This window comes from Myiozetetes cayanensis, unplaced genomic scaffold, assembly GCF_022539395.1.
Source record: "Myiozetetes cayanensis isolate MyiCay16 unplaced genomic scaffold, myiCay2020 scf4, whole genome shotgun sequence".
Lineage (NCBI taxonomy): Eukaryota > Metazoa > Chordata > Aves > Passeriformes > Tyrannidae > Myiozetetes > Myiozetetes cayanensis.
The window spans coordinates 59,532,392-59,552,541 of record NW_026087631.1 but is presented as its reverse complement, the minus strand read 5'-3'; the positions used below and the strand labels follow the sequence as shown (position 1 = coordinate 59,552,541).

At 38.1% G+C, this 20,150-nt stretch overlaps 1 protein-coding gene across 1 annotated transcript in view; it reads right to left on the bottom strand.

The window, feature by feature from the left end:
* Nucleotides 1-1,551: 1,551 nt before the first annotated feature.
* TTC33 (tetratricopeptide repeat domain 33) overlaps nt 1,552-20,150 on the bottom strand; it is a 36,911-nt gene continuing 18,312 nt past the window's right edge. The window contains exons 3-5 of the mRNA XM_050328734.1: nt 16,235-16,316; nt 11,082-11,213; nt 1,552-5,447 (exon numbers count right to left, since the gene is read on the bottom strand). Of these exons, the coding sequence (XP_050184691.1) occupies nt 5,097-5,447; nt 11,082-11,213; nt 16,235-16,316 (565 nt within the window). The 3' untranslated portion in view covers nt 1,552-5,096. The remainder of the gene's footprint in view (nt 5,448-11,081; nt 11,214-16,234; nt 16,317-20,150) is intronic.

The window sequence follows — 20,150 nt, the reverse complement described above, 5'->3', positions numbered from 1 at the left end:
TGCATAATAATAATTGGAGCCCCTGGTGGTCTAGTGGTAAAGGCACCGCGCTATCACCGCCGAGACCCGGGTTCGATTCCCGGTCAGGGCCACTCCCGGGCAGGTGGGGCTCGTTAGCCCTTAAAGGCAACCCACCTACGTCCTAAGGACCTCACTGCCACCGTCCAAGCTCGCTTGGCCCCGGCAGATGAACCTTAGGATTAAAGGGTGGGCTCAGTTCCGCGCACACTGTGTCTCACCTAAAAAATCCAATGCGCAGGCTGGAAGGTGTAAAGACCTTCCCCGGATCTTCGCTCGCGAAGACTGGCCATTATTAAAACATTCCTGCTGTCTGCAAGACCAGCACTGCCTGACCCAAACTGGCGCTACAGGCACAGTGCCAATGCAACATCATCTGCCATCTCCAAATGGTAGCAGCCAGTATCCTAACCAAAGAAGTTTCTGGAAGTTTTTAGTTCTGCTCCTTGACAAAACAACAAATCTGTTCTACTTAAGGCAGATTTACCATTAGAGCTACTAATTACCACCAGACCCTTCCTCTCCCAGGCCTTGGTCTAGATCTGGATCTACTTAATCTGGAAACCAAATGAAGTCTAAATTTCCTGCTTTGTGAACCCAAAGTCAACTCAATTCCCAGGCCTAATCTTTCTCACTGATCATTTATTCTCTACAACCCCTAGAGCTCCTAGCCTTGTGGCTCTTAAAAAAATCAGCCCTCAAAACCAGGCCAACAGGATCCAGCAGTCATCCATGCCCAGCAGCTCCTCCTGGTTCTGAACTAGCCCTCCCTGGAGATACCACAGCCCAAGGCCTCCAGCCCATCTGAGAACACAATGTTCACATGATACTGACTTACAATAAATACATGGTGCCTGCAACCTGCCAACAAACCAAGCCCCACATGCTTCTGCTTTCCTGTGCCCCAGTCCTAACTGCAGTCTTTATAGTTTTATAGCTACTGTATGACCTCAAAATAAGTTAAGATAGCACCTGCTCTCAACACAAGTTTTTTTACCTCCTTCCCCTTGTTTTTATGATTGAGAGGACCCTGTACAGCCAGGCAAGTTTCCAGTGTTACCTCTATGATACTGATCCCCAGCACCAAGAGATATTCAGACAACTTCAGACAACTTTCAGAAATTAGAAGAGGAAACCACTACATTTGCTTTTTTCCTACTCTGTAATTACTTTTAAAACCCAGTGTCTTATGGTATTATCAGAGTCACTGCTGTGCTATCTGATCCATACTTCTTTATTTACCCTCCAGTATTGTCAGAAAGGATTTATTTTCTCTCAGTATAATATGTGTTTAAGTTTTTTAAAAATACTTACCTCCATCTATAAGAGTGGAATTCACATGCCCAGTTTCAGTATTTCAAGTTAACTGCCAGTCACTTTGAGCTTCCTTTGTAGTCAAGGGAAATAATTAGGCACCTTGGGAGGCTGATTCAACTAATTCTAAGATACTTATCTTACACAAGGCATATGAATAACCCTGTGAGGCTGTGTATCTCTTTCCACAGCATATAAAGGGACTCGAAGGGGAAAAAATCTATTCTAAGGTTTAACTGTAGATTTTTAAATCAAGCAAAATGAATCCACCTAACCTCCTGTTATTCTTGTGCTTTTCTCTTTAACAACATTGCAACATTTGAGCATTTTAATGTGTGATTCACACAGAAGGCAAACACATGGAAGCTACTGCAGTCATTGCCACTACTCAGGATGAAGAACAATAAATTCCTGATGTCAAAGGGGGAGTGTCACAGATACCCTATTTCAGATAACATCTCTTTTTGTTCCCGATAGGCTTAAAAGCATGGAGGGAGATGTCTTTAATTTTTTTTTGCTATACCACATTAACATGTTTCCCAGAGACAGAAGCCAATTATTAAATGAGGAACATTCCGAAATCGGCAATAATACTTATGTTTGTTATAACCAAAAGAATAAACAGACATCACTAAATAGCAGAGAAGTATTTTAGTCAAACAGATCCAGAAAGTTCCATACATGCAAAACATAGCATACTGTACAAAAAACAATGTCAAAATCATCAATTTTTGAACTTCTTCCCAGCTTGAGAATAACAGTGCCACAAGAACTTATCTGCTCTACAGTGCTCCACAAAACACTACAGTTCTGACAATACCTAGTATTCATAACCTAATCTAATCAGAAGGAAAACACATTTGGTGCAGGGGATGGAAAGAACCACCCCTGGAACCCGGTGCAGCCATTCTGCCTGATGGTGTAGGTGCACAGCTCTCCATTAGTTTGGCCCTGCAGTGCTGAAGTCAATAGGAACTTTGTGGATCATTTCAGTGGAAACAGATTCTGTGATAACATGGGCCTCTGAGAGGAGGGAAACTCCTTCCTTTATGAGTAAGTACAGAACACTGACGCAAGTTTAAAGCACAGAGAAAGAAAAGATGTGGTGGATATAGCTATGCTCCTTCAAAATGAAAACATGCCCTAGAGCATCTCACTCTTTCTAGCCAAATTTCTAGATTTCCGTTTCTAGTCAGAGAACATTTCGTCTTCGAAGAAGTCTGTCCAAATTCTTCCCATGCTAACTTGTGCTATGACTGACTAGATTGTATCATTTATACTGATAGGAGAAATAAGATTAAAAAGTCCTTCACCTGTAATAATTTAAACCAGCAAACCATATCTTAATGAAAAGACTCTTCAATAAGCATTTAAGATCTATTTCTGTTGAATGAACAAATAAAAATGTAGGATGTTTTAGATTTATTAACATATTTTAGTCATTGTAACTGTAATTATTGTGAATACTCAAAAGATATTAAGAAGTGTGACTTTTCTGTGTGTGTGCGCTTGTGCAAGCATAGATCTAAAAATTCACGCATACAAAAAAACCCGTATTATTCAGGAGGAATCTTGCAAAAATTAACGAAAACTTAGTACAATATATGGCAATTAATTTTTTGAAAGGGATAATTAATTTTTTCAAAGACTGTGTCCTCTTAAATAAAGATACTCTAGTATCAGATATACTAAAGTATGATTTGAGATAATTTCTCTGCAATACATTTTCTGTTGCAAAAACTACTATGCTTCTTGAGCAACATTATTTTCTTTTAAAACATGTTATTTTGACAATAGAAACCAGACTTGAAAAATGCAAAGATGCCAAGGGTTGGACTTGATGATCTCAGAGGTCCTTTTTCAACCCATCTGATTCTATGATTACATGATTCTAGGACTGATTTCAAAAGGTTTCACTTGTCTACAAAACTATTTTTCAAATGTTATCACACAAAATGTTATCAAAATCAAGTAAAAATGACATGTTCCCAATCCTGAATTATTCAGCAATTCCTCAGTTGACTGTTTTTTCCAGTACAGTTAGGAGGCCACCATCTCTGCCACATCTCCAATACAAAGAAATGAGAGCAATCTCAGCACAGAGCACATCAAAGCAACAGCCTGACTTACTTTCTCTGCACTGTCTGTGTGAGGAACCAATTGCCACCTTCCCCTAAAGAAGGATGAACATCAAAGAAATCTCCTGCAGTATGCCTCTGTGTTAACACCATGTGAATGCCCACCACAGCATCCAAAATCCAAAAGGGATGAAAAGCAATGCTGTCCTGAAAAACTAGTTCACTAAGAACATACTTTTAGTGGCAGGTCATAGGAATTAGGAAAAACAAATCTACTCTCTTTATCAGATTAGCCTCACTAGGAAAGAAAAGGCTGAACACAATACACCTCAGCCAAACCTACTTCCTGCTCACACCATTTTACTTTCGGTGATGTCTGCAGCACAGCACTCAAGGTAAGGAAAGGCCAGTTTCAGTCTGAAACTAATGTTCTTTCTTCTGGTGAAACACTTAGTAGTAACTCAGCATTCAGGGACTTGTTTGCTACAGCATTTCCTTTCATCCAATCAGTGTTTAACCCATTCACCTATGAAAGCAACATAAAGGTTGCTACTTGATCTCATCTGACTACAAATCAGAAACCAAATCTGTCACACACACAGAAAACAATAATCCACCTCTGCTTCATAGGACACTATCTCAAAGAAAAAGTAATCTTGAAAATAAAGACTGCTCATAACAGAAAACAGTTCACACTTCGACTGGAAGATAAAGTTAATTAATAATGACTGAAGTAAAAATTCCTTTTTTCTTTTTGTGCACGTTTTGGCTGGGATGGAGTTAATTTTTTTCACAGTGGCTAGTATGGAGCTGTGTTTTGGATTTGTGCTGGAAACAGTGTTGATAACACAGGGGTTTTTTCATTATCAGTGCTCACACAGTGTCGACATCTTTTCCTGTTCAACCTACTTGACCAGGAAGGAGGCTGGGGGTGCACAAGAAGTTGGGAGGGACACAGCCAGAACAGCTGACCCCAACTGACCTCAGAGATATTCCATCCCAAATGTCATCATACTCAACAAACAGAACTGGAGGAAGAAGGTGGTAGGGGAAGTGAGGACATTCAGAGTGATGGTGTTTTCTTCCCAACGTTTGTCACACATGATGGAGCTTTCCTGGGTATGGCTAAGCACTTGCCTGCCCTTGGGAAGTAGTGGATGAATCCCTTGTTTTGCTCTGCTTTTATGTGCAGCTTTGGTTTTCCCTATTAAAATGTGTGTCAGCCCACGAGCTTTCTCCCTTTTACTTTTCCGATTCTCTCCCCCATCCCACCAGGAGGGAGGGAGGGAGTGGCTGCATGGGGCTGAGCTGCCAGCTGGGGATAAACCACCATACTTTTACAGTTTAAATAAAAGCTTCCAAATTGTTGGAAAAATGTAGACATTCACTTGTAAAATTATGAAATACATCAAGATGAAAGCAGCTGTTAGAATACAGTTAAGCATTTAAGGTTACATTTTTTCATAGAATTTTCAGAATCAACTCAGCTTTCTTCTCCAAAAATATGAGTAGAGCAAAAACTTGGGTCATTGATTTTTTAATTTACAAAAGAAAACTAACTTCAATTCTTTAAATTTTGTAGGTTCTCATACAACTGAAAAAAAAAAAAACCACCAAACACAAAGCAAGACAAATACAATAAATAACACTAGTTCTTAAAACAGGATGGCAACCCATGAGGCTGCCCTATCGGGCTCTGACGAAAAGGGTTTCATCAGGAGTTGTGGGACAATTGTCCTTCTCAGTAACAGTCTCTACTGTACCTGAAGCAGACACAATCACTACTGTTTTAGCTGCTGAAAGAGCTTTCTCCTTCTCTGCGATGGCAGCACATACTGCCACAATTTCATCACTTTCAAAGTCATAGTCGGGGATTGGTTCTTGTACAAGCTCCTTTGCTTTTAGCAGTGCTTGCACTGACTCAGTCTTTGTTGCCTTCTGCTGTTCATGTAGCTTTCTTGCCCAGGAAAGGTCCTCTTTCCATACTTCGGGGTTCATTGGAAAGATGTGTAAGGACACCTGGAAACTTCGGATTGCCTATAAACAGAAGAGGGAAGAAACAAGGATTGGACACTCTAAAGTCTACCTATTTCATCATAAAAATTGACAACAACGAAAAAATTACATACATCATTCACTAAAAGACAAAAACCATTTTACTCAAAACTGTCTTTACAGATGGAGCAGCCCTCTCTTGGCTTACGTTCCATAGCAACATCACTCCCAAACAACCATGTCTGAAAGTATGAAGATGCACGAACAGAACAGTTACCTGGCAACAAGGGCACAAATAAACAGTTCATGTATATGAAAAGCAATATTGTAATTAAAAATGTAAAAGCAAAAATAACTTTTTGGTTTGATAGTTTTCTATCCCTCTTTTCTTCTATCATCAGATGTATGGAAAGGCAAAAGCAGATATGCTTTAAAGAAATACAGAAAAGGAATGACTGGAATTTAAAGTATCACTAATATTGCTGGTTTTAAATTCGCATACAGTCCCTTCACATACAGACCTAACACTAAAATATTAGCCCCATGACAAGCAGTTTCCTTAACAGCTTTGTGCTTGCGAAAACACCTAAATAAATGGGCAAAAGTAGGCAAATAACTCCCAACTTGAAGAGTTCCTCTCACAAAGAACTCCTATAATCTCATAAACCACATAATATTAGTACAAGTAAATGCAGTTGATACTGCTTCTCCTTTCATGCAGCTCAACTGGGAAAAGACTCAGAAATCTTCAGTGCAGAAGTTGTTAAATATTTAAAAAAGTGACCATCTAAATCCATTAGATGTGCTATTTGACAGCACAAAAAGGTCGCTACAATACTGAAGAGAAGCTAGACCAAGAATTACAGATGTATTGTATTTTAGTTATTTTAATAGTGAAAAGGTGAAGACTGACCTTACTTACTCAAATTTATGTGCATGTGCACAGAGACATGTGTGCATTTCACTTTTTTTCACATTTCACTGTACAGCCAGTTCTGAAAATGGCCATGGTAGTGACCAAACTCTTGGGTGACAATGTAGAGAAGCCTTCCTATAGGCTGGGAAAACAGTGATTATACAGATTATTATAAGGATTTGGATTATATTTGGGAAGAGTTCTAGCAGATTGCATATTAAGACTTTCAAGACATAAGAACAACCATCAGATTTCCATATTCTATTGTAAGTTATAAATACTTAAAGCATGAAAATTAATTTGTAAAATCACAAGCTTACATCTGCAATGACAGAAACTGATAGTTCATACTTCTGATGGCACAGAGGAATACATGAACCCTGTATAATGTGAACTCAGAAGACAAGGAATACAAATCAGATTTAAGAAATTATGATTATGCTACCACCATTACTGCTGTTGTAATAGGCAGCCATTTCAGTTCCAGGGAAAAAAAAACCACTTTGATTATTGGTCAATAGCCAGCTCTGAAGTGTAGGAGCATGCTGAACTTTAAACAGAAGGAGGAGTGCAGTTTAATTCTTGTAAAGCAGTGTCATTTTATTCAACTCTGCTAGCTTTTAATTTTCAGGGATAGATGAACTCCAAGTAAACACTAAATGCTCTTTTTTGTATTTCTGTTGAAAACAAAATGTCAACAAACGCCATCTGCTTTTAAGCTTTCCATGAAAGAGGTCCCCTAATTAAAACTTGTCTATATAGTTGCGTTCATGCATAATAAACAATGTTAAAAACAGTAATAAAATATAAGGTAAGCTTTGAAAAAAAGCCGCTTTGATGATTTCATAACAGCATAAAAGATCATCTTAGTAAATCAATTAGAAAAAAGGTTTTGTGTGTGAAATTTTTACAAAGAAATAATAAAATAATAAATTTTTAAGTGCTGCAAAAGATCAGAGGGACTGACTTGAAAGCAGCAATGTAGTACTGAAAAACAGACTTGCTATCCATATAAAATTTTATGCTGCCACTGCAACTGCCACTAATTTCTATTAAGACAGAAGAAAAGAAGAATTGCTACTTCTGAATCTCCCCCTAATGGAGATGTAAATCTCCTTTGCCAACTGCCTGTTTTATTATAGGAAAACATGGTGACAGTAGATTAAACTGGTATTTCTAGCCTTATTTTAAAGGGCAGCTGTGGTTTCAGAGACCCCACACATGTAAGGACTACAGGACTTTAAATCAGTACATCGTCATATATCTGGTTTCGTTTCTGCAGGGAGGTGCAATGTAAAATCTACTGCAAGACATTTTTGCTTGCGGAATTACAATATTTGAAAACTTTGTATTTTTAAAGTATTTTACATTTTATCTCACTAGACAGTATTCTGTAGCAAACAATCTTTCATTTGTCCCATGAGCAGTCTCTTCTGCTGGTTTGCAGAGTCTTTCAATGTGAAGAGCAGTTTTGATCAGACTACAGTTTTCACAAGTTTTTATAACACAAGGACTTAGCAACTGTCACTACACAGAGACCCCTAAAAAAACGTAACGGAGCACTTTAAGAGGTTATGCAGTTTGCATCTGCCACCAAAGCACATATTAGGCCTATATGTTACACCTGACAGACACTTTTTGGCCTATTTTAAAGGATATCCACCAGTGAAGATATGCACACATCTACAATCTTCTTTTGTGTTTAATGATCTTTAATATGGATTCTTTTTGTTCATTTGTTTGCTTGTTTTAACAGCATTCAACACAGTACTTGGGGGTAATGGTGCATGAAAACCTGGGCATGAGCTGGCCATGTGCACTCACAGCCCAGAAAGCCAGCAGTGCATCCAGGCTGCATCCAAAGCAGAGTGGGCAGCAAGTCGAGAGGGTGATTTGGCACCTCTGCTCTACTCTGGTGAGACCCCACCTGGAGAGATCCAGCTCTGGGGTATGAGTACTTTTACCTTGCAAATCAGGACACTCCAAGAGACTAGAAAACATTTACCTCTCTCTTACCAAATTCTACTGCTAAAATTATTACAGGAATTTCAAAACAATTGTAAAACAAACTTTTTGCTGCATCCCAGTTTGTCTTATCCTGCGCATCTGTTTTAGCTAACATTGTTAACATTTAGAAAAATTTGCTCAAATTCAGAATTAGTTAATTAGCTGGATTCCAATAAAACATTTCTTTCTTTGGGAGCACATAACTCCCACCATTATCTAAGATAAAAGGGCTGATCTGACTATTCATATTGTCAAGGCTTGATTCCTTGGACAGAATGTTGTGTCACACATAAAGGCTGCTAAGCCACTAACTCTTTAGTAAGCATCCAACAAACCACATCCTTCAAAACATCAAACAAAAAGCACACAAAAACTGCTGCATATATAAACATCTACCCAGTTCACTTTATAATCCTCAGTGCTCCAGATCTGACAGGGACCCAGAACAGAATCACAGAATGGCTGAGGTTGTCCAGGACCTTCTGAGGCTACCAGGGCCAATCCCCTGCTCCAGCAGGGCCACCTGGAGCTGGTTGCCCATGACCACCTCCAGATGGCTTATGAATTCCTCCACCATGGAATACTTGTCACTTTCATTTGGTCCTCTCGTTTGGGATTTTTTAATGCTGCTTTTGTTTGGGCTCTTCTTTTTTTCCTGTTTAACCAAAGTATGGGGCTTACTCTGTTTCTCAGAAGAGCTGTTCTAATGAAGCTATTAATGTGAAATTGTTACTGGTTAAGATGTCAGCACAAATACAGTAAATATAAGCTGTAAAGCCAAATATTTACAATTAAATGAAATACTAATAGCCTGATTAAATTTCTACAGTTTCTACATTCACAAGTTTACTCAGTTGTGCTCTGCACAATGATTTGTAGAATTTAAGGAATTTCTGCCTTTACAGAAATAAAGTTCTCCTAGTTCACATTTAAGTAGTACTGTTGAATTAACCTATTTAGTAAATTCTGAAAAAAAAAAGGAGCAAACAACTTTTAAAAAAGTAAAATAAAAGGGGACTAATTTACCTCATTCTTTCTATCACAAGTTTGATGAAAACTAAATCAAAACAAATCTTTATTTGCAAAAAATGAATATATTACACAGTTCATAAATTAGATTTGTTTGAGAGCTGTATTTTAGACCAGGGAAACTTCAAATTAAAATACAGTAAACTGGTTTTTTCCCCAAGAAAAAATGCATCATCCATTGTGAAGTAATAAAAATATTTACAACAGACCATTTGGCAAGATGTGGGTAATGAAGACAGACACTGGTGGGGGAGAAATGAAACAAAGAAACAGAAGAAAGCTGCTTTTGAGAAGGGTACTGATTCCCAAATCTCAAAAAAAAACCCACTAAAAAGCCCTGACACTTATGCTTTATTAATTTTTCTTTGTAAAAAATATAATACAGCAAAAAATCAGAAAATATATATTTCATATTATGACATTGCAACAAAGGGAGTATCCTGCACATCTGCAGTGCACAGCTTTTGCCTTAGGTTCAGCCTTAGGAAGAGGCTTGCTGTTCAGCCTAGAGAAGGGAAAATTGCAGGGAGACCTCATAGCAACCTCCCAGTATCTGAAGGGGGCCTGCAGGAAGCCAGAGAGGGGCTCTTTGCCAGAAACTGTAGTGACGGGACAAGGAAGAGGGGAAAATTAGATTTTAGGAAGAAATTCTTTACTGTGAGGGTGCTAAGGCACTGGAACAGCTTACCCAGAGAACTGTGGGTGCCCCATCTCTGGCAGTGTTCAAGGTCAGGGTAGAGAGGGCACTGAACAATCTGGTCTAGAGGGTGATGTCCCTGCCCATGGCAGGAGGGTTGGAACTAGATGATCTTTAAGGTTCCCTCCAACCCAAAGCATTCCATGATTCTGCAATTCTAGGTTATCCCCATTGTTTGAGTTTGTTTTGGTTCGTTTGTGTTAATACTGCTCCTTACTATATTTTAAAGATTAGTTTTTTGGTTTTGAAATATAATCAGTATATTTTCTTATCTGAGAGCTCATGATGAGTTATTCTTCGAATGGACTTTTGTGAATGTGTCTGAATTTAAAGGGTCACTTGCTGTGTTTCCACACTATCTAGCAGAAATCTATTATACTCTATGTGTTACAGTATTTACAGACAGAGGGTAATATGACACAGGAGGAAATTCTCCCTTTGCATTACATCACGTACCCAAGATAGCACCATGGCATACAGCTGCAGCTAGAAAAAAGATGCACTTCATCACTCCTGGCTTTTTGCTGTGTTACTAAGTGGAGAAGCAGCTTCAACCACCATTTGAAGTTAAGGAGCCAGAGGAAAGCAGGAATGGGCACACATGATTGGTTGCATGTGAAGCAGGAGAGGAGACAAGGAAAACAAGGTACTAGAACTTCATCAGCAGGCACGTACAGAAGTGAGCCTGAGTATCAACTGCGACTTCATATTACCTAATGTTTGAACTACGGTGACCTGTAGCAGTACAGAACCTAGAACATGCATTTATGTCAACACAATTATTGAACTGTGTAAAGCCACCAAGTAAATATAGTATATAACACAAAAGTCTTCGAGCTAGGCAGGTCTTTCACAAGACCAGCAACAAAACCACATAGGAAGCATTTGTGAAAAGCAATAAAGTAGAGGGAATTATTGGAGATAAGTAACAACAATCTTTTTTCTTGTCTACATTCAGGTTACCATCAGGATATACATGACATTTCTGTTCTTTCCTTCTCATACACAATTAATTTTGTTTTCCTACCAGTGCTATCTCTCCTAATCCAAGCTGGGCACGTCCCAAAGTCTGCCAGGCGTCCCAGGAACGTGGGTTTCTCTGGACAGCCATTTCTGCTGCATGCACTGCAGGGAACATTTCATGTAGAGACATCAGGACCTATAACAGAAATAGAAAGATAAGAGGAAGAAAAATAAGTAAAATTGAAAACAAGTTTAAATTTTCTGGGATTGCCCAAGTAACAACCATTGTTTTAATAACTAAGGACCGGTTCACCTTATCTAGCTTTTTTTAGTTTGAAAGTTAGTTGTCTGATCTCAGACAGTCACCCAGACTCACTTCACTCCCCATGGAGACAAACAGGCATGCTGGAGGATGATTCACCTGAACTATTTAAGCAACTCCATTAGAAGTAGATTAACTGCTTCCGATGGTGTCTCCCCTTGTCTACAAGACCTATGTTCTGTAAAAGGATAACAGAATACACTGAAGAACAAACACATGGAGAATTAAATACAATAAATGTGCAACTATTGCTGAAAAACTCCTGGGTTGTATTTTTTTCTTTTTAATAGAAGACTGGAACCTACCAAAGACAGTTACAGTGCACATGATATAATTACAAAACGATCCCCTGCAATTCAGCATGGAAACAGACCTCAACAATGACTGTTGTATTTAGAGAGTAAGCATTCTGCAACAGCAAAGCCTAACTTCAACATGAAGTCTATTTAAAGAAGAAAAAAAGTGGTTCCTGAAAGTGAAAATCTGTTACTCAGCAGTTACCATACTATTTTTCTTCTTGCATTCAATCTCCATAACTAAGTCTATAAATCATAGTTAGTAATACTTAACATGGCTCAAAGCTTCCCATATGTTTCCAAGACTACCATGAGATTGGCACATTACCTGAAAACCTGCATCACACTCTGAGGTCATGATTTCAGACACCCACATGCTGTGGTGGTAGACACCACTGCAAGAAACAAATGACAACTGCATTCCTGCAGTATGAGGAGAATGTCAACCACAAGAGTAAGACTCATGTGTGAGCAACCACTTTCAACCCATCTAACCCACAAGTATGATGAATAATTTTAGGACATATTAGGACCACTGCTGAAGTGCAAAAAGCATTTATTTAATCTTACTGTTCTAAGGTATATTAAATAGATAAATATGAGTGCAGAGGAGGATTCAAGTGTGATGACCTTCAGTATTTACTGTAATTAACGCAAAGTACTTGCACAGCAAGGGGGTGAGTACACTAAAAAAAAAAAGTGGTTGGGGGGAACAGAGGAAGGCAAGACTTACAGAAGTAACCTTGTACTGAAGAAACCAAGGCACATCACAAGAATAGCTTCTGATAAACCCTACATACTTCTGCTGTTTTAGTATGACTGAATTTTTCTGAGGACTAATCCTATGGCTTCTCTTTGATTCTATTTAATAGACTGTACCTTACAATTTAGGAGTACCTAAAAAATCTTTAAAAAAAACCCCACAGTCGAATGTCGTTTTCCCCTTTTTCCCCTCAACACTTCTCAATGACTGTGCTTTGTATCAAAGCCTGTAATAAATGTTATGTATTTTTCCAAATCTTTCAGTACACTTACAGGTTTGAGTGCAGTTCCTCTTTTCTGCAGCAGATTTGTGAATTGAATCAAACTCTTACTAGTAAGTCAACAAGAGTACATTCTACCAGTATTTAGCAATACTGCACCTATCAGCTACTTTTTACATTAGTGTCTTAATGTGTTTATTCTCTTAAGAGAAAACAGAGAGTACACACTCATCAGAACATTTTTATGCATCCCAAGTATTCAGTACTTCCTACCAGTACTTTCTACTGCAAATTCCAAAACATCCACGTAAACATTTAGGCATTCTTTTGTAGTTTTTAATGAATTTTAATGTTTTGTTTACTGAATTATGACCTCACTAATAAAAGGCAATTATTCTGCTTTCATCTCTTTATGACTGTTGTGTGTACTAACGTAGACAGCTGCTTTAAAAATGCTCTTCCAGATCATGGTAGTAATTACTGTGCTCCTAGTAACTTTGGCATCAGTTTCTAGAAGTCCATTCAAAGAAGTACATATTTGAATGCATATGCATTTTGTCCAGCGTAGGCAGTTTTTAAGTTATTAACAGAATGACTCAGCCATTCTTGTCAGTCATTGCAAAAGAATAAATTAATGCACATCATTTTCCTACACTCATCTCAAGACTGTAATTGTACATATATATAAGTGTATATACATAACTGACTAGAGAGAAATGTCTTCAGTAAGTGGATTTTCAGCACTTTATTCCAACAGATTTACCATTGCCACATGCATTAAAACAAACAACATCCATGTCATACAGTGACTTAGTTTAACAGATATAGCTTTAAAAAAGCCCCCTACACGAGAAATTAGAAGAATTAGAAGAACTCAGTGGCAAAAAGCCAGTTATATGTAGCAACTATCATCAGGAGAATGACCAAATATTAATGATCCAGGCAACAGAGTGACCCATCCTGTTCTACCCACAATATTTTGGAAGTGTTATGAATCTCAGCAAATTCTGGTTTTAAGTGACCTCACTGGATTGAGTCTGAATCACTATATATAGATACATTCCAACTCCAGTGAAACTGACCTAATTTCTTTTTCCATTCAGAAACCCATTTCAAAATACAGAGGAATAAAATCCATCCTACTCATAAGCAGCTTACATTTATCCATGCTGATAAGTGATTACCATTACACCACACAGAAATGCTTTTTTGCAATTTAGATTTCTGGAGTTTCCATCAATGTTCTGATGGTAAACTCGTCTCACTACACATCCTAATTTAAGGAAAAAAAAATTTAAAAAAAGTCAGCAATTATTAGCAGATGTTTTAGAACCTAAACTTGGGACTGTAAGTCTGGTCTTCTCTTAGAAATCTTATAATTTCTTAAGTGGGAAGTGGGTTCGCTCAGTTCAAGATTAAAAAAGCCTCTAGAAAAGGGAAAACAGAATGATTTGAATATAAGCATGATGAGTTTCATCTATAAAAAAAAAGAGGAAACATACATCTGAAATCCTGGTCCTATTCCATGAATGCAAACTCAGAATGCAGCACTGTACAAAACTAGATCCTCATATCACTGATGACAAAACATCTAAAAAGCCTATTAAATGGAACTAAACCTGAATGTTTACATTTGAATTTATTTGTTTTTATAAACAGCTATAAACAATTGTATGATGTACTTTAAAAATCCTGTCCTAGTTGCATAGTGTATTCAGTCTGGGATCTGAGGTGAAGTATCACTAGATAAGCAACACTAACCAGGTTAATTCTCAAGAGTTGTACATAATATCAGAATGTCTCATTCCCAAAAGAGTTTATTATAAACATCACAATGTATCAAGTCCTTTGATACCTCTCCACACAGTAAAGAGTCCCACATGGTCCAGTCCCCAAATGTTCAAATGCAGATTCAAAGAATCTGTTGAAGTCTGTTCCTCCATCTTTGTAATTCAAAGCAGTAACAAAGCAATTCAGTCAATGTCCAAGAAATTCAGCCCACAACTAGTTTCACACATTAATACAGGCAGTCTTTATACATTCCTTTGAACATACATACTTACAATGCTACTTATCTAACATTACGATCAATACTAGGCTGTTGTTGTTGTTGTTGGGTCTTTTTTAAAGATTTTTGTTTTTCAACAAAAATGTAAAAATGAACTTGCGTAAACATTTACTTGCCACTCCTTGCAATGCAGGAGCAGCTCAGGCTGGTAATGGAATATCAATTACATATACTGACAGATCTTGCATGCAAAGAAAAGTGCACCCCTAACCTCTCCACACATCATAAAAATCTTTTTTTTAAATGGGTCAAAGACTAGCTGAGAGAAATGGAAAAAAAATCTCATCAACTTCTATGGGGTTTTGAAGCAGTTGAGCAATTCCACAATTCCCATGTGATTTTCTGGAAACACAGTTATTGCAAGTGTCTTTGACAACTAAGAACTTTAAACACTATTTCCGCTCTTCAGAAATCCTAAAAGACATTTCTCCTACATCTGTTAAAATACAGAGCTTTAAGAACCTACCATAAACATTTACAGATTCCTACTGTGCTGTTAGTGTATTTATCTGAACTAGATATTAAACAACACAGTTTAAACAACACTGGGAACCTGCTACATAACCCAATATAGGATTATCTTAATAAATGTAATAGAATATAAGACAGATATTCAAACACTCCATCCTCCAATGTTAAATTCTCAAAAGAAATTACTTCACGAATAGACTTTTCCTGAAAGAAAATTAGTATAGACCATAAAGAATCTATGCATACTGCACAAAGTCATTCTTACCATCAATCTCCTCCCCTAGTATGTGACCCACATACCAACACAGGCAGCTTTTTATAGACCAAGACCTGGTCAAGCTTTTGCTGAAGTTGTACAGTTTTTCCAAAACATTTTCATTGAGTTACAGACCAACAGCTGCAGTATCTGCACTGGTATGGTGCACTGGAATAACAGTCAGCTCTAAGACAGTATCAGTTAAATATTAACCACAGTATTTTTTGAATTAATTACATATTTTGGCAAAAATGGATTTTTACAGCTCACATTAGTGCCTTTAGAAGTAGAAGGGTATCAAATTACACATTATACTAAACAGCTTCCAGTAAGCATAAGTCATACTGCAAAAAACATCTGTAATAATTATTTGCATGTACGAAAGAGAGGTTGCCAATTGAAACAGTAGATGTTTGGAAGTTTGGTTAAAAAGATTCACTGAAGAGTTTTATAAATGTATATTCTGTACATAAGCTTTTCTCCTGTTCTCATTCACACTGTAGCAAAAGTGTTACATATATAAGAAATTGAAACCAAAAAGAAAGAGTGAACTGCCTAGTTCTGCTCTCCTCTTCAGGAAACCAAGCAAAGGCATGGTGGAAGCTGAAGCGTGGGTACCTTCACTCTTTCTGCTTTCGTTACTCTCCAGTGGTTTCATTAGACAGGGAAAGATATTTTACAAGATGAATCAAAGTCACACAGCCGGTCTCTCAGCTGTAGTTCTTGCACACAACAACTAAACAATGGTGCCCAGTATCTGCTAACAAACACATTGTTTTCTTTCTTAATTTCTCAACTGATAAAGAATTGTCATGCTTTACCTGTGATTTCATCTCATAAAGCGTAGCATCCTCTGGAGTTAATTGAAGTGCTTCATCCCACTTGAGAATAGCCTCTCGGTACCTGTAGTTAAAACAACATTACAGTGTCACACTATTTAAAAATATTGGATATTTCTATTTATATCCTGACATTGTCCTAAAAAAAGTGCCATGGCATATGATTAGTATTAATTATTTTTCTAATTATTTCCCCATAAGACATACTGAACTGTTTTCAAGAACTAGTCACTTGCTTTGACTGTGTGCTAAGTACTACAATACAACTGGCCTCAAGTGAATTTATAAATCAATACAGGAAACCTGTGGCAAAGCTTAATGACTTAAAACTAGAAATCTTAAACTGAGTCCAATTCCCCTCACTGTCAAAATGAAATATATTCTGAACCCAATATGACTTGATACAGTCACAATTTAAAACTTCTTTTTTGTACTGTAAGAATCTAAAGACACCTAAGTAACCACAGAACATAAACATAAAAAGGAAGTTGAAAGTAAACAGCTATACTGAAATCATTCAACTTTGGGAAAGCATACACTAGCTTCATATGTTGACTATCCTAGAAAAAAGAACAAAACAGAAGAGTTGACCAAAACCAATAAGAACTAGCTATTTGTCTTGAACAATGAGGAAAACCTAGTCAAATGCATACTACGGTTTTGGACCATACTGACAAATTGCAACAGAATAGCGAGATGCAGTTACAGAGGTACAGCCTTTCAGCCCTAAGGGTGGCATCAGATCAACATTAATGAGTCTGTGGGATACCATGTGTTGTCTGAATCTGTTTAAAAATCCACATTCATTATGGAACTGTGCAGAAACTCCTGTATTTATATTAATTACATGGCAAAGGTCTGAAAATAGTTACTCTTGGTAGATACACATGCTGCAATTTTAATATAGTATAGATAAAACTAAAACTACAGTAATTTTCACATGCACATCATATGGAAACAGTTCTTATCTTCCCCTACTCCCCCTTCTTCCTTCCCTTTCCTTTCCCCATTTTTCAATCCTCTGGGTTTTATTACACTTCCAGGTTTTCCAGAGGAGTCACATGAAGACTTTCTAAAGTTCCGAACCAACTGGGAACACAAAAATAAGACTGGAAAAGCAGTGCAACTGAAGTCAAACTCTCCTTATGATTCAGGTTTTATTAGTTTGCAAATTACAGTGGTAAGTATGATATTTGAGTCCTAAGCAAAGGATGTTCCAATAAAGTCTCTCATTTCCTCAAAGTTCAGCCACCAGCTGTACATTTTGTCATCTTGGTTCGTTCCCCATGGGCAGGTGTGTTCACCCTAAAAAAAATCATGATATTTTCTACATATGCCATTAGAAGCTTTAAGCTGTTACTTAGTTGGTAACAGCTTTAAATTTTTACTTCTACTTTTTAAATAGAAGCTTATAATTTTGTTCAAGACCTACCACAGACGTTGCACAATAAAGCCTACATGAGTAAGGGAAGTCCTCTGCTCAGTTAGGTGGTGACCTGGCCATGCAGAAAGGTGCAATATTACAAGTGTAGCAAAAAAGTTTAGCAAAAAAAGATTCTGGAAAACAGAGCAAATATGGTAATAAGATCAGTAACCAGAAAGGAAGGAACAGTACTGGCATCCTGCAAGTAGAAAGATTTAAGACAAAAAGTTGTGTTTCAGGAATCGTAATTTTCGCTTCTATGAACAGAACATTGCTCAGAGTGTCAATCTGAATGGAATAAAAATTCATAGCATGAACACAGTAACTCTGAAGGAAGAATCAAATACAAGCTAATGTTCCCTCAAATCCTGTTAGGTTTTGCTGCCAATTTGTCAACAGTCTACCAACAGAATAAAGATGGACAAGGGAAAGAAAGTTGTCCATTAACAGAAACACTGTGCTATACGTGTTTCTGTGTGTGAACAATAAGTTACTTAACTCTGTCAGCCTCAGGAAGCATGATCCAAGAGAAGGACAACAGAATCAATTCCTAGCCTGAGAACACAACAGGAAAGGGTTGGTGAGGGAAAAGTTTTCTGCAGGTACACACTGCTAAAAGGACTGACTGCTGACTACCAGATCACAGTGTGGAGACACCCACATGGCTGTGAAATAGTAATCTTTTCAGTGCATATATTTCCTCGAGAGGGAAGTCTGATAAAACATGACTGCTCTATTCTTTTAAATATGCAGAGAAAAGGATGTTTCCATTGCTGTTCCAGGAGTAAGGTCCTTACTAAGGTCTCAGGTCCTTACTAAGAGAAACTGAGGCACGTTGCTTGCTCTAGTAATGTAAATTTAAGAAAAAATTGTTTAAGTAAAGATAGTCCATTAATGAAAGAATTTGCTACCTCATTCTTCTGAAGAAAAAGATTATATACTGTATAAAATATGAAATGACTGAAAAAGTTTCCTGGGGATATAAGGTACCATTGTAAAGTCAATGTTCGAGTAAATGTTTTATGAAAACTATAAACCTTGGCCGAAATAAAAAGTGAGGTAACTCAGGAGTAGCGTTGTAAAATAAATAATTAAATCAATAGATCATTTTATGTTTCCCAGTATCTTTTTTTGAGTTAGACTGTACAGGACTTTTACCGCTACGAGAAGGGAACTAGTTTTCAAAAGCAAACCTTCAACATAAATATAACATCTGCTTTGGATTTAATCAACACATATTTAATGGGTATTCCATTTGCTATTTCCATTTCTTTTCTTAGAAATTAAACAAGCTCACATAGAGTAGTGTGACTAGCAGGTCACAAGCATTTATGCATCAGCTGAGTTACAAAAACTGCCACATCACAGCTGGAAAAATTGAAATAATGAATTTTAGCTTAATGCTGATCCACCAAGGTCTGCCAGAACTTCTTCCCATATGTCCAATATGGAGAATGAGTACACATGTTCTGAACACATGCTATGGCACTGGTGATGCACAGCATCACAGAATATGCTGAGTTGGAAGGGACCCACAACGATCATTGAGTCCAACTCTTAACCCTGCACAGAACCAGCCCCAGGAGTCATACCATGTGCCTGAGAGCATAATCCAAATGCTTTTTTTACTCTGTCAGCCTTGGTGCTGTGACCACTTCCTAGGGAGCCTGTTCCAGTGCCCAACCACCCTTTGGGTGAAGAACCTTTTTCTAATATCCAACCTAAACCGTACCCGCCACAACTTCAGGCCATTCTCTTGGGTCCTGTCACTTGTCACCACAGAGAAGAGATCAGTACCTGCCCCTCATCTTCTCCTAACAAGGAAGCTGAAGGTTGCAATGAGGTGTCTCCTCTGTCTCCTTGTCTCCAGGCTGAACAGACCAAGTGCCCTCAGCCGCTCCTCATACGGCTTCCCCTCAAGGCCCTTCACCATCTTTACTGCCCTTCTTTGGACACTCTCTAATGGCTTAATATCTTTCTTATATTGCAATGTCCCAAACTGCACACAATATTCAAGGTGAGGCTGCCCCAGTGCAGAGCAGAGCAGGACAATCCCCTCCCTTGACCGGCTGGTGATGCTTTGCCTGATGCCCCCCAGGACATGGTTGGCCCTCCTGGCTACCAGGGCACTGCTGACTCAGATTCAACTTGTTGTCGACCAGGACCTCCAGGTCCCTTCCTGCGGTGCTGCTTTCCAGCATCTTGCTTCCCAGTCTGTAAATAAACTCAGGGCTGCTCCATTCCAGGTGCATAATCCACCACCTGCCTTTTCATATGGTTGGTGATTGCCCAGTCCCCTAATCTGTTGAGGTCTCTCTGCAGAGCCTCCCTGCCTTCCAGGGAGTCAACAGCTCCTCCCACTTTTGTACTATCTGCACATATGCTTCGTATCACTTCTAGTCCTGTGTCCAAGTCATTCAGGAAGATGTTGAAGAGCACAGGGCCTAAGATGGACCACTGTGGAACCCCACTAGT